The sequence below is a fragment of the Balaenoptera physalus genome (assembly GCF_965194825.1).
Source record: "Balaenoptera physalus genome assembly, chromosome: 10".
Taxonomy (NCBI): Eukaryota; Metazoa; Chordata; class Mammalia; order Artiodactyla; family Balaenopteridae; genus Balaenoptera; species Balaenoptera physalus.
In genome coordinates, this window is record NC_138889.1 from 70906966 (window position 1) to 70921982 (window position 15017).

Sequence of the window (15017 nt, forward strand, 5' to 3'; positions counted from 1 at the left end):
TCCTGGTTTCGGAAAAATTTCAGTCATTTACTAGTAAGGCAATTTCTCTAAAGACATACTTTCCTTAGATGCTATCAAAAGTTCCTTCTCTCCTTCCCACTAGCATGAATTGCTAAGTTCAGACCAAGTACTGGCAAACATTTTCTGTAAAGGGCCAGATGGGAAATATTTCAGGCTTGTAGGCCATATGGTCTCTATCACACCCACTCAACTATGCCACTGTAAAGTGAAATCAGCCACAGACAATACATAAATTAATGAGCATGTCTATGTTCCAATAAAACTTGATTTATAAAAAACAGGTAATGGGCTGGATTTGGCCCACAGGCCACAGTTAGACCAGAGTTAGAATCAGAAAAAAGTACAAAGGCCTCACATAGTAGGGACTCAGTTAAGGATTCTTGCATAGGAGGATGTTATGTAGGCATCATCGGTAGCTAGTATATTTAGCCGCATGCGGAGTGTGTATGGGGTTGAGGTGAGCGGGGAACAGGGGCAAAGGACTAAATATCTTCTAAGGACCTTCTGTAGAATGTCTTCTTCGTTTCACACTTCCACTCAATTACCAGCTGAAGGGCAGCAGTAGAGATCAGAAAGGTTTCTACCTCTATTATTCCCTTGTCCTTGATTGCTTTTGGACTATTAAAAGTCTTTAAAATGCCCATCTCATTGTATTCCACTCTGTCCTCCACACAGAATCACCACTCTAACACAAGTGTAATCGTATTACATCCTTGCTTTAAAACTACCAATGATGCCCTCATGCTTAAAGAGGAAGGTCCATACTCCTCAGCACGGTATATAAGGCTTTTTTTTTTCTACAATCTAGCTCCAACCCACTTGTCATCAGGCTTCAGATCAAATAACTGCTTCCCTGCCTGCTCATCTCAAGTAGCTCCCTCCAGTTACCTTCTCTTTAGCTCTGAAAGGAAACAGCGAAATCCCATCGTTTGCAAAATGACAGAAGAGGGGACATACTGGTGAAGCTAATGTGTCCTCTTTTTTAAGCCCAAAGTTTCCTCCCCTTCCCACAAAGACCCTGTTTCTGGTCATTCTTCCCTATATGTCTCAGCAGCCCATTACTGTGATCTCCAACAGCCTATCTGGTCATTGATCCGAACACCCCAATCTTCGTTATCACCATCACAAACACAGAAATTACTATGTGCTAGGCCCTATTTTAACTCATTCTGTCCTCACAATAACCCTATAAAGTACTTATTAATGCTCCCATTTTAGATGAGGAAACGAAGGCAAAGAGAAGTAAAGTGCCTTGGCCAAGGTCATACAGCTGTTAAATCATAGACTCTGAACACAAGCAGTCTTCACCCTTTACTAGGGTATGCCAAGGAAGATGTTTTGTTTTTAGTAAGGACACTTTAAAATAAAAGAAGCATCTGACAAAAATTCATTTAAATCATAAAGTAAAAAGCAATCTAAAAAGTATGCATTTAAGTAAGATGAAGTACATTTGCAATTCAATTTAATTTGAAAATAAGCTATTATACTTTAAGACACTAGTAAGCTACTAGCACTGTTTTTATATGAATTTTCAGAAAGTACTAGATTTTAATTCTGTTGAGCTTTGATCACGATCACTACTAGGCAAAGAGTCCTGTCTGTCTTACGGGAATACACACACATGTGTGCCAAACACACTACATGGGCTTAGTCAAAAATGCATTAAGTCGGGTGATGGCAGAAAAGACAAATTCATACCTCTATATTGCTAGGGAATCTTATGGAATGAATAATAATTTCTAATGGCCTTCTATTTATCATCTCACATAAAGGAAGCTGATTTTTGTTATTTATATGTCTACTGCATGAGCATTCCGTAATCATTTGTCTGAATTTTTCTCAAAATATTCAAACTATATTCCCAATGGGATCCAGTTGTTTAACCTTGCTTTTTTCAAAAGAAACTTAATAGAAAATAGTGAAAATGTCTTACCTTCTATTCCCAATCTAATCTTCTTAAGACCCCTCTCCTTCAAAACTGATTTGGCCACATCTCTGTTTTCAATGTACTTGAAAAATCTATATAATTTTGTGCTATAAATAACTGGAAACAAAGAGACAAAAATATTTTCTTATTAAAATCAAAGTACTTGGAGATGACTCAAGTTTATCTTGATCATCAAAGGGGCCTGACAACCCTAAAAGCCCAAATAATGGATGCAGTGATGCCAAAGGATGACTAGCCAACATGACAGGACAATTCAGTACAGTTAATACATAAGCAAATGTCTACATAAGTTGAAACAAGAAAAGCTTTAATAACCAATAAGATAACCCAATCCATAGGAAGAATCTCCTTCTGAAAGATATATCATATACAAACTTATTGGAATGGGATCTGCCCCAATTTCTTCAAATAAAGAGAACCAAAAAAAGGTATCAATATCACATGATTATCAAGCAGGCAAAGTAAAGGACTTTGCTATGATGCCTACAAGGCCTCATCTGGAAGGGAAAAAACTGCCTTGTCAGAAAGTACAAAATGGGTACATCTTGCATTTCATGGATTGAGCAACTATTAATAACTCCCCCAAAACAAAGACCCACCCCACAAACTGTTTTCCATTCAGGCGAACAGTCCCATTTAATACTGATGTTAAAAATGGCAGATTCGAGCATGTTCTGCCTAGGTTAGTCTGTTTAGAGCAAACTGGCTTTGCAAAGGACAGACATTCCACTGACAACATGTTGAGTCTTCCAAATGTGCTGGGCACTTCAGGGAGTTAGACTGATGGACCTTCCTCGCCTTCTCTCTTTCAGGTGGAGTTATCTCCCTTAAAAGGTGAACTGCAAAGGTTTTTGCAAAAAAAGAAAAACACACTCACAAACCAAACATGCTGGTTTAAGAGCCAATAAAAGGAAAAAACGTATACAGAAGCTACTCATGGGGTAAATTTGTGATTATTACTACATCCTTAAGACTACTGATATTATTTTAAGATAAAGATTTTTTGACATCTCAGAATGGGTGGTGTTATAATGTTACATTTAGGAAAATCAGGCTGAAGAGACTATCTCATCTCTGTCTCTTCAAATGTATCTTCTTTACCTTGGAACATCTTGGCACAAAATGAAACATATTTAGACAAATTGAGTAAAAATGTTTCCAGTCCTTTTAAGCTTCAATGTTTAAGGTAAGAAACAAAAAACAAACCAAAAAACATTGAAATGAAAAGCTCAATAACTAAAAAGGAAAAGCCAGGTCTATTATTATTTCTGTATCACTATAATGTCATTTCTGTGCTCTACAGCTGGCTCTACTCTCTTGGAGTCAAACTTTTTGAAAAGTAAAAGTTTGTTCATTCCTTTTTCTACACAGAAAATGATTTAGTGTATTTCTTCTGATTTTTGGTACTTTTTATTTTTCCTGTGCTTTGTTCAACTTTTTATTCCACATATTATTATAGAAAACCATTGTCAGCAAAGAGCCTAGGAATGAGGGAATAGTAACATTTTATTATTCTAACTGTCCACAGAAGAGTCAGAATAGTCGTTCAAAGTGTATCATGCAAAGGAAATGTCTCAATGTAAATTCTGAAAAGCGCTACGATAACTTAATCTAATGAAAATCTTTAGAATTAAAATAAAAAAGAACACCACTTAGTCTGCTTTGTTTTATTTTTAGAAAAGGGTAAGTAAAATGGAAAAATCAGAGCTTACAGGGCTCCAGTACTTTCTATAATCCTGTACTTTTTACTTAAACCCTAATCCTTACCGAGTCAACACAGACTGGAGGACAGAACAAGATGTTGGGCTATTTTACCTAGCTCCTCGAGTCATTCTTTTAACTCTTTTTCTCAACCTATGAAGCTGTTCAAAAATACAAGATTGGGTTCACCATAAAAACAAAACAAAACCAATATGAGATAAATTTTCTAACAGAAAAAAAAATCAAAAGGTTCTAATCAGAAAAAGTTTGGAAGCACAGTAAGAAAAAAGTTAGTCACTGCTGCTCAAGATGTGCTGTTTTGGTCAGAAATACCTAAAGTTCCGCAAAGCTTTCGGAAGGGTCACTGTATCCTCCAGGAACACTTATGATATTAAAAAAGGAATGTCTTAGAACTTAAAGTCATCTTTGCAATCACTGAGTTGAAGCTTCTCATTTTTATATACAAATAGAAATTCATCTAAAAAAAAAAACACTTGTTTTTTATTATCTACTATTCCAGGATCTACTTCTCTTGGATGCTTCTAAATGCAAAGAAAAAACCATTAAGATCCAGATACTCAACAAAAAGCAAACCATTTCTGTGCATGACACGGGCGGGTACACTTTTTCTGTAAAGGGCCAGATAGTAAACACTTTGGGCTTTGCTAGCCATGCGGTCTTCATTCCAACTGCTCCACTCTGCCATTGTAGCGCATAAGCAGCCACAGACAATACATATAACTTTGTTTATAAAAACAGGCAAAAGGCTGGATTTGGCCCACAGGCTGTAGTTTGCCAACTCCTGGTGTAAGTAAGAGTTCAACATACTTTCTTTATAAAAACTGTTCTTTGATCAATATTGTAAAAGATAAAGAGAAAATCTGTGATGATTTAAGAGAGAGAAAATATGCCACAGGACTTACTTTGTGAATATTCTTCTCCCATCTGTGGTGGATATTCTTCATCCCAATCAACCACATCATCATCTGTAAGCACCACTATGTGGCATTCGCGTTCCCCACTCTGGGCACTAGCTACCATGAGAGGCAGAATCATTTCTTCCAGGTAAAATTCGAACTGTCTACGAGCACCATCATTTGATAACTCATGCATTAGGGCACCTGAAATAAAAGCCACAAAAATATCTTCGTTTTGGGGGTGACTGATAAGTAAAAGAAGAGCAGAAACAACAAACAAACAAAACAGCAGAGTAGTTCAGCATCTACTTTGGGATCCTGTAGACAATATAGTGGTTATTCTTTAGTCAACAAAACTTTGCCCAGGCAGAGTTCTTACGGAACTGTAGAATCTTACAGCAAGAAGGGCCAATTAAAGCCATCCAACACAAGCCCCTTCATTTTACACATCATGAAGCAATCTGCCTAAGGTTACAAAACTAATTTGCACAATCAGAATTAAATCTACTCTCCAGGGTATTTTTTACTATATCATTTTGTCTTCCATCAATCAATGTATGCAGTTATATCTTAAAGTATATCCTAAGGATATTTTTTCAGATTATCCATACGAAATAAAATAGCCCTCATATTCCATCTCCCACATTTTCTTTCTCAGAAAATTATTTACAAACAACACTGATATTACTGTGTAGGAAGAGGAGTGAAATGAAAAGGGTCAACTGGCTTTGGGATAAGGATGGTAAAAGGTCAAGCAAAATATAGCACGGTACACAGGAATTACATTGCTTACGTGACCCTAGAATTGAGAGGAATGAAAGATGCACTTCACTTGATCCTTCTTAAGTACAGGCATAATGAACAACTTTAACTTTCCAAATACATAGTCACAAACTCACCTGCACTGACCTAATCATTTTTATTTTATTCCTATTTCAATGGCAATGTCTTATCTCTTATCTAAGGCTCTATCATCTCAGGAACTACTGGGAGTGTAAGAGAAGACACTAAAACTCAAATCTGTAGTCTCCCAAATTAGAGCTTTTTTTCCCCCTACAACATGTTGTCTAATTATATAATAACTATTAATATAATAAATGATTAAATAATTAACTATAATATTATGATTTAGCCATGTCTCTCTCTAGGCTGGCTACTTCCATTATGATTTTTAAAATTCCCTTTATAGTCAAACTCCTATATATATATAAACACATTCTCTTTCCCCTAACCTCTGAACCAATTCCAATCTGACTTCCACATTCACTACTCAAAAGAGCCCTCGACATATAGTCTCCAAATGACCTCCAGATTGTTAAAGACAATGAACATCTTTTTAAAAAACTTTTACTGAAGTATAGTTGATTTACAATGTTGTGTTAATTTCTGCTATACAGCAAAGTGATTCAGTTATACATATATATATTCTTTTTCATATTCTTTTCCATTACAGTTTATCACAGGATATTGAATATAGTTCCCTGTGTTATACAGTAGGACCTTTTTGTTTATCCATCCTATATATAATAGTTTGTATCTGCTAGTTCCAAACTCCCAATCCTTCCCTCCCCCATGCCCCTCTCCCTTGGCAACCACAAGTCTGTTCTCTATGTCTGTGAGTCTGTTTCTGTTTTGTAGATATGTTCATTTGTGTCATATTTTAGATTCCACAAATAAGTGATATCATACAGTATTAGTCTTTCTCTTTCTGACTTACTTCACTTACTATGATAATCTCTAGGTCCATCCATATTGCTGCAAAGGGCATTATTTCATTCTTTTTTATGGCTGAGTAATATTCCTGTGTGTGTGTGTGTGCACGCACACACACACACATACATACACACACGCACACCACATCTTCTTTGTCCATTCATCTGTAGATAGACAACATTTAGGTAGTTTCCATGTCTTGGCTATTGTAAATAGTGCTGCTATGAACATAGGGGTGCATGTAACTTTTCAAATTAGTTTTGTCTGGGTATATGCCCAGGAGTGGGATTGCTGGATCATATGGCAACTCTATTTTCAGTTTTTTAAGGAACCTCCATACTGTTTTCCATAGTGGCTGCACCAATTTACATTCCCACCAACAGTGTAAGAGGGTTCCCTTTTCTCCACACCCTCTCCAGCATTTATTATTTGTAGACTTTTTAATGATGGCCATTCTGACAGGTGTGAGGTGGTACCTCTAGCTTTGATTTGCATTTCTCTAATAATTAGCAATGCTGAGCATCTTTTCACGTGCCCACTGGCCATCTGTATGTCTTCTTTGAAGAAATGTCCATATAGGTCTTCTGCCTGACAATCAACAACTTGTAATCATGATCTCATCTGACCTCTGGATGGAATGTCTTACAGGGACCACCCCTCCTTAAACACTCTCATCCCTAAGATCTGATACCACCATCCCGGGTTTTCTTTCTCCTCTCTGGCTGTTCTTCTTCAGTCACCTTTGTCAACGTTTTCTCCTCCAGCCTGTCATTAAGTATTGTTACTTCTTAGGGAAGTTCTAAGTTCTGTTTTTCTCTCACCTTATGCTGACAATTCTCAAATTTATTCTACTAATTCTGCCTTCTATATTCTAGATGCATTATATTCAACTGCCTCCTGAAAATCTCCACTCGGATGCCCCCTCACCGGCACCTCAAACTCAGTATACTCCAAATTGAACTTAATCATTTCTGTCTCTCTCTCTCTGCAGTGTTTTCCAAATCAGTAAATGGCATCGCCATCCACTCAACTTCTCAGAATCATCTCAGAAGAGTGCTAGTCATATGACAGGCTCTTAAATATTTGTAGAATAAATGAATGAATATTTGATTCCTTTTTCATCTCTTAATTCACTCATTCCCCAAGACCTAACAAGTCCACCTCTTAAATACATCTTGAATTGTGTCATCTCCTCTCTGGAAGATGCTATTTTCCAAAGACAGCTGCAAAAATCTCTTATACCACATGCTTTTCTGCAATGTGACTTTGATATCTCCTCCCAGCAGGAGAAGTCCAATTCCTCTCTCCTTCAATTTAGGCTGGTTGTACTGACTTGCTTGTAACCAGGGGAGCACAGCAGAGGTGAGGGGAAAATGACTTGTGGTTCTGCCTTGGTCTTGGGAATGCTTGCTCTACAGATGCTTCCTCTCTGAACCCAGTCTCCAGGCCTGGAGAAGCCCAAGCCGCATGAAGAGGTTACGAGGAGCTACTCTGTCTGACAGTCTTCACTGAACCCAGCCTTTGAGTTGTCCCACTTCAGGTGCAGACATGTGAGTGAAGAAGCCTTCAGCCTTTTCAGTCACCTCATCCTTTCAATTCTTCACAAGATGAGGCCACAGACATTGTGAAGCAGACATAAGCTATCTCTGTTGTACCTTGTCTGAACTCTTGGCCCACAAAATAAGAATAATCACACTTTATGCTGCTAAATTTGGAATGGTCTGTGACAGAACAACAGTTACAACCAAAACACAGTCCAGCCCCACTGCACCCCCCGCAGTCCAAGTCATCAGTAACTCTAACCCAAACTACCGTAGAACCCATCAGCTGCCTCTGCCCCTGTGTAATTCATTTCCCCCACCGCAGCCAAACAAATCTAAATAGGTGTCTCTAGTTTAAACCTTTTATGGCTTGTACTATCCTTAGAATAAAAGTCCCAAATCCTCAACTTGGTCCTTAAGCCTGTTATGTGAAAAAGGAGGTTACAGATCAGTGTGCACAGTCCTTTAAATTTTTTTTCTTTAAATGCTATCCATATAGTGATGACTCCTGCATATAAACAGCCCACACTTCTCTCTTTAGACATGTATACCCAATGCCCTACTCAGCATTTCTACTTGAAGGTCTAATAGGTATTTCAAACTTAACATGTCCGAAATCAAGCTTTTAAATTTCTGCTCCCATGAAGTCTCCCCCCATCTCAATTAATGGCAACTCCACACTTCCAGGTAAAGTCCTTTTCTCTCTTTCCCACCTCATATTCAATCAGCAAGCAAATCCTTACAACTCTACCATCCAATATATCCAGAATTTGATCACTTCTCACTGCTTCCACCCTGATTTAAGCCACCATCATCTCTTATTTGAATTATGATAATAGCTTCCTAATTACCTCTTTGTGTGTATCTTAATTCCCCTTCCAGTCCATTTCTAACCCAATAGCCAACAGTGATTCTTTTAAAGCATATGTCAGATCCGGAATACAGCACTGCATGAGTCTACATTGAACTCTGTGTGAACAGTGCGCCCATGAAATGGTAAAACATGGCAGCCTTACAGATCATATCACTTCTCTGTTCAAAACCCTCCAATGGCTTATCTCACTCAGAGTATAAGCCAAAAGATAAAGGCCCTACATGACCTCACTCCCCTGGACCTCGTCTCCTACTACTGACACCCTCACTCACTCCACTCCAACTATACTAGCCTCTGCTGCTCTCAAACATGCCGGGCAAACTGCTTCAACATTTGCTCTCACTGTTAACCTCTGCTTGGAATTTACTTCAATTTTCCTCTGCAATGACGGCCTCTCATATTACTTTGTCCCTTCCTTACTTTTTTCTCCCTCCTCAGCACATATCACTATCTAACATACCATATGTTATTTGTTCATATGTTACCTGTTTACTTTGTCTATTGTCTGTCTCCCCCAAAAGAGTGTAAGTTCCATTAGAACAGGAAGTTTTGCCTGGTTTGTTCCTGCTGCATCCCCAGAACTTAGCACAGTGCTTAGTATAGAACGTACAGTTAATAAACATTTATTTAGTTAATAAATTTTGTTTTCTCCCTACTTCTCTGGCCTTATATCTCACCACTCACACTCTACCTCCTCCACTGTAGCCACGTTTCCCTTCTTTCAGTGCCTTAAGCATGTCATATTCCTTCCAACTTGAGAGCCTCTGCAAATACCATTTCTGCTGCCTGGAGAGCTTCTCACTCTCTTTTCCATTCCCTTAGGTCTCAGCTTTAATGTCACTGACTCAGATAATGATCCTCCAGAGCCCCTTTACCATACACTTGTCACAGCATCTCATTTCTTCACTGCATTTTCACAGCTTTTCATTACTTGTTGAATGCCTGTCTTCCCCACTAGACTGTAAACTCCATAAATGCAGGGACAATGTCTGTCTTGTTCATCACTATATGTACGATATGCATGGAACTCATTAAAAGCCTGATTAAGAAGGAAAAAAAATTATACAAGTTAAATAGTAAACTAGAAATACGTAACTGGTAGGTAGGAATTAGAGATAAATAGCTGAAGGGACTTCCCTGGTGGCACAGTGGTTAAGAATCCGCCTGCCAATGCAGGGGACACGGGTTCAAGCCCTGGTCTGGGAAGATCCCACATGCCGCAGAGCAACTAAGCCCGTGCGCCATAGCTACTGAGCCTGAGCTCTAGAGCCTGCGAGCCACAACTACTGAAGCCCAGGCGCCTAGAGGCTGTGCTCCACAACAAGAGAAGCCAGCCACAACGAGAAGCTTGTGCACCACAACGAAGAGTAGCCCCCGCTTGCCACAACTAGAGAAAGCCCACGTGCAGCAACAAAGACCCAGTGCAGCCAAAAATAAATAATACATTAAAAAAAAAAAACAGCTGGAAATCTACAGTGTATATGTAATATCTGAAGCCACAGTGATGAATGGCATCGCTTAGATTAATTGTATAGATTCTGTGAGAGAGAAGGTAGCTGAAGACAGAACAGTTGGGAAGGACCACATCCAACGTATGAAGGATCAGGGAGCAAGTGAGAGAAAAATAAGCAGAAGACCTAAAAGACGGATGTCGAAGAGCCAAAGTCTTGAAGAAAGAGTCATGAAGAAAGAGTGACTTGACAGTGAAACCTAAAGGAAATGCCTTTAAAGACAAGGGTACCAGAATTACCACTAAATTTAACGTTGTTCAAAATATTATAGTCGATTCAGTAGGACAAAAAGATATAAAAAGTTTTACTTACAACAGGGTCAATTATCTACCAAGAATATAAAAGAAACAACTGAAAAACTATTAGAAATAAAACAGAGTTTGGTTAGGTGGCTAAACACACATATACAAAATTCAATGATTTTCTCATATGTTAGCAGTTAGAAAATCTGAACATATTCTACACACAACAGTAACAAAAATACAAAATACCAAAGAATAAACTTAATAAGACCATAGCAGAAGAAGACATAAAAGAAAACTGTATAAATGGAAAGACATAGCAGTTGGAGCAGGAGTCAGTATAATAAACGTATTAATTCTTGCAAAAAATTAACTTCAAAGAATCAATGAAAAGCTCAAAAGTTTTCAAATGATATATTTTTTGAATGTCTACAATAGACACAGGTCAGATTTGAGTATGTTTGAGCCTGAGGATTACTCTATACAAAGAGGGAAAGACTAATGATACTAGAGAAGATGACAATAAGTGGAACAGTGTCCTAAACAATGCATGAAGGGATAAAAGAGTTTATTCTTTCAACAAATGTTTGAGTCCTTACTATGTGCCTGGCACTACGGACACAAAGTTGAAAAGGTATAGTCCCTGTCCTCAAATTCAAACTGATTTAATGCTATAAACTGAAAAATAGAGCAAGACTGGGGTGGGGGAGAGAAAGACAGAGAGAGAGAGAGAAAGAGGGAGAGAGAGAGAGAGAAAGAGGGGAGGGGGAGGAAAGAGAGAGGAGAGAGAAAACATGCAAGTGTCTCTGTCGTTTCAGTGTCTCTATATTTCTGTGACTCCAAACGTAGTCTCTGCCTCTTATCTCCCTTCTCCAACTAAATGTAACTTCAGTTTTTTGATCTTTGCTTACAATCCCACTATCTCCCACGTGGATGGTGCCTTTCTTCCTGGGCCTTCTGAACTGGTCCTTTTGCAAACTTTAAATTTCATTTTCCATACCACTTTCACCCTGGACACTATATTTTCATTTCTCTTAGCCCCAGGCCTTCATTTGTGAGTCCAGCCCTGGTTCTCAAAACCTCTTCTGGATTACAGTGCTTACCTGGTAAGAGAATATGGACAGTGAAGAAATTATAGCCTAGTTGGGGAGCTACGAACCTATCACAAAGTTCCTTCACTATATGGTAAGCTCTATGACAGAATATTAACAAGTCAGTTCCTCACTGTACTAATCATCTTGCCGTTAAACATAGCATTCCTTCTGCCTGAAACACGCTTCCTCTTCCCTCTCCTCCAGAAAGCTTCCTCAAGCCCGCACACCTGAGCTAGGTACAGCTCCTACATGCTCATTTAGTACCCTATTCTTCCTCTAACACAATGTAATTTACTTATCTGTTTTTCCCACTATATTGCAAGCATGATGAGGACAGGGGTCTTGTCTTTTCTTGTTGCTTTTTACATACCTAATATTTAGTATAAAGTGAGTATTCAATAAAAATGCAGAAAATGAGTGATAACTATGTAAACCATTAAACAAGTTGTTATTAAAGCATATTTTCTAATACAGTTATTCACAATATATTTTCATGTGGAAATATAAAATAGCATATACAATATGATCCTTTAATATTTTACTTTACCTTTATTTCCTAATTTTGCTACTTTTTTTTTTTTAAAGCAAACCCTTATTTAACACTATGTGTCAAGCACTATCCATTTAATCTTCACAACATGAAGAGTGGCCCCCGCTTGCCGCAACTAGAGAAAGCCCTCGCACAGTAAACGAAGACCCAACACAGCCAAAAATAAATAAATAAATTAATTTAAAAAAAAAAATCTTCACAACAACCCTGTGAGGTAAGTAATATTACTGTCTCCCATTTTCAAGATGAGGCAACTAAGAAACAAGGTTTTAAGTAACTTGCCCAAGAAATCCAGGATGCTCTATTTAATATACATTTAGTACTTTTATAATTTTAAGTAAGAGACAAAAAGATATTCTAGTGTAAAGTGCCATTACAATATTCAGTAAAGGCACATATTTGCAGGAAAAAATTCATTTTTGGACTCAAGTCTACACCTACAGTATCCTTTTATATTTTACAAGACCATTTCTATCTCTTCAAATTCTATATAGCTGTGTTGCAATAAAGTCTATGGGAATCTCTAAATTTCCAGTAATACATATTACAAGTAATCTAGAAACACAAGTATTATTTAAAGGCCAAAAGTCTAGAAAAACCATATTACACATATTTTCTTTCTATTACACATAAATATTCTTACCTTTAATTCCATAACAAATAAATGATACTCAACAGTGATGGCAAGGTAAACTATGTCCAAAGGATTACAGAACTAAAATCCATTCATCTATAAGGAATTCTTGTGTTTTTTTATCTGACAGTCACCAAAATTCAACATTTAATCATATAAAGTTAAATTAAAATGGTCCCATGAATAAAAAAACACAAAACTTGAAGTCAAAGAATTATAAATGAAAAAAAAAAGAATTATAAATTAGAATAATTAATGCTCATGATTTCAAAAAAACATTTTTTAAGATGTGAAAAAACAACTTTGCTCAAGTTTACAGCTGTACACTTCAGCTGTCCAGCTACTTGACTTTAAACTTTTAAATATCATTTATATAGAAATGGACTCAAAGGTGGACCATCCAATCCTTTGTCCCTATGGAGACTTTAAAGAATATTTGGCAAAAAGAAAACGGTACTTAGGAACAGACCTAATAAGGCCACTCATTTTCAAGAAGTTAGATCATAATTAAGCATGAAGGTTAGCTACATTTAAATATATAGTAGTTGCCTTACAAATTTAAATAAAATTTCCCATTCACAATTTCTAACACATCAATGTTGAGAAGGTATGACCCCACTCTGCTAAACTAGTGTTGAGTTTAGGTAATGAAGTAAAGATAACCATATATCTGGGACTAACATATATCTATAACCACAGGTAGCAAACTTTTAAAATGGCTTCCCACATTATATAGGATAAAATGTAAGAATATTAGTTTAAAGACCTTCCATAATCTGGCCCCCCTATTTATTCCCATCTCCTTCCAGTCCCAGTATAGTCTCTGCACCAACTAGGTTATTTCCAAAGTCTATCACTTACATCTGTAATTGCCAAATGAGTAACCTTCCTACTCCATTCTTGCTAAATCATTCCTATTCACCCTTTACTACCTGTCTCCTCTGAACTCTTCCCCAATCCCACTAGCCCACAATGACATCTCCTTCTTCTGAACTTTTCCAACCACTTAATATGCAAGTCAACATTTGATAATTCTCATATACATTTTGACTTTTCTGTGTATAATCACCTTTTTTCTTAGGCATGATGTAACAGTGAAAGGGAGGGGTGCTAAGGAAGGGAGTGACAGGAAAATATCAATCACAGAGTTAAGATTTCCAAAGGTCTAGCCCTGCTCTGAGACTATGTTTGAAGTTCTTGGATAAAGTCATTTAAACCTTTGTATAAATGCGGGCTAGGTATTTGGTATTCAATCTAAAGTCTTTAATGACAAATACTCTTTTTGAGAATTATTTATATCTTTCATAGTGGCTTAGGATGTTGTATTACATGGCAAGTACAAAAAAATTATAAATTTTTGGTTGATGTGATCTGAGGAGTGAAGGCAAATACCACACTTGGCCAAAGCCAGGGCTCCCAAGCTGGGAGATGAAGACTGGCAACAAATGATAGAGGAGACAGTTGAAGAGGAAATCTGGGAGAGTCTATAAACAAAAAAATTATTAAAGTTGAAAGAAAGTTTTGGAAAATTACACCAAGAGCTTACAAAGATTTCTGTGGACTTTCACAAATAATCTTCATGGTATTAGTGTTCTAGAATTCAATTAAACAAATACTTGAAGTCTAGGTAAACAGCATTATTTCAGGCATTTCATTCCAATATATTTTAACTCTACAAACACTCACACAAAAAACATCATACTTACTGAGATCTCTACATTTAATAGTACTATATTCAAAAGAGATACAAAGATAGTCGCATGCTTCTCTCAGTTCAGGAATAGATATGCCATCAGGACAACGGATTATTCCTGTTTTATAGTAATCCTGAAAAAAAAAAGTAAAGAATGCATAAAACATCTGGTGCACGAGGTAGGCAAAACTTATTATTAAGGTTGGGCTGGTAGAATTTTCAAAAATCTTGGTACTCTGAGGAACTGTGGAATTTTAAAGTTAGGTGGGACCTCCATTCACCTAACCACTTTTTCATTTTACCAACAGGAAAAATTTATGTCCAAATGGGTTCACTGACTCACCCAGTTATTATAAAATTATTTAACAGCAGAGGTAAGATTAGCACCCAGGTCTCCTCATTACTTATGCATCTCTTCTCTCTACTGTATCATGCTAATGCATATGTATTCTCCCCCTTACAAGTTATTTGTCTACATAACTACCATGAATTTCTTAAAAATTTTTTAAGGAAGTTAAATGATATATTTTAAGTTACCTTAAATATTACCTAGAGAATTGAGCAAAATTTAAGGTTTT

General features: G+C 37.1%; 1 protein-coding gene across 11 annotated transcripts in view; it reads right to left on the minus strand.

Moving 5' to 3' along the window:
• BTBD10 (BTB domain containing 10) overlaps positions 1–15017 on the minus strand; it is a 77944-nt gene that overhangs the window by 2253 nt on the left and 60674 nt on the right. For 7 of the 11 annotated variants that reach the window (XM_082476040.1, XM_082476041.1, XM_082476043.1 and 4 more), the window contains 4 exons: positions 14453–14573; positions 4594–4791; positions 2704–2808; positions 1955–2065 (listed from right to left, as the gene is read on the minus strand). In XM_082476040.1, the coding sequence (XP_082332166.1) occupies positions 1955–2065; positions 2704–2808; positions 4594–4791; positions 14453–14573 (535 nt within the window). The remainder of the gene's footprint in view (positions 1–1954; positions 2066–2703; positions 2809–4593; positions 4792–14452; positions 14574–15017) is intronic. The other 4 variants (XM_082476035.1, XM_082476034.1, XM_082476036.1 and 1 more) reach the window with 2 other exon arrangements.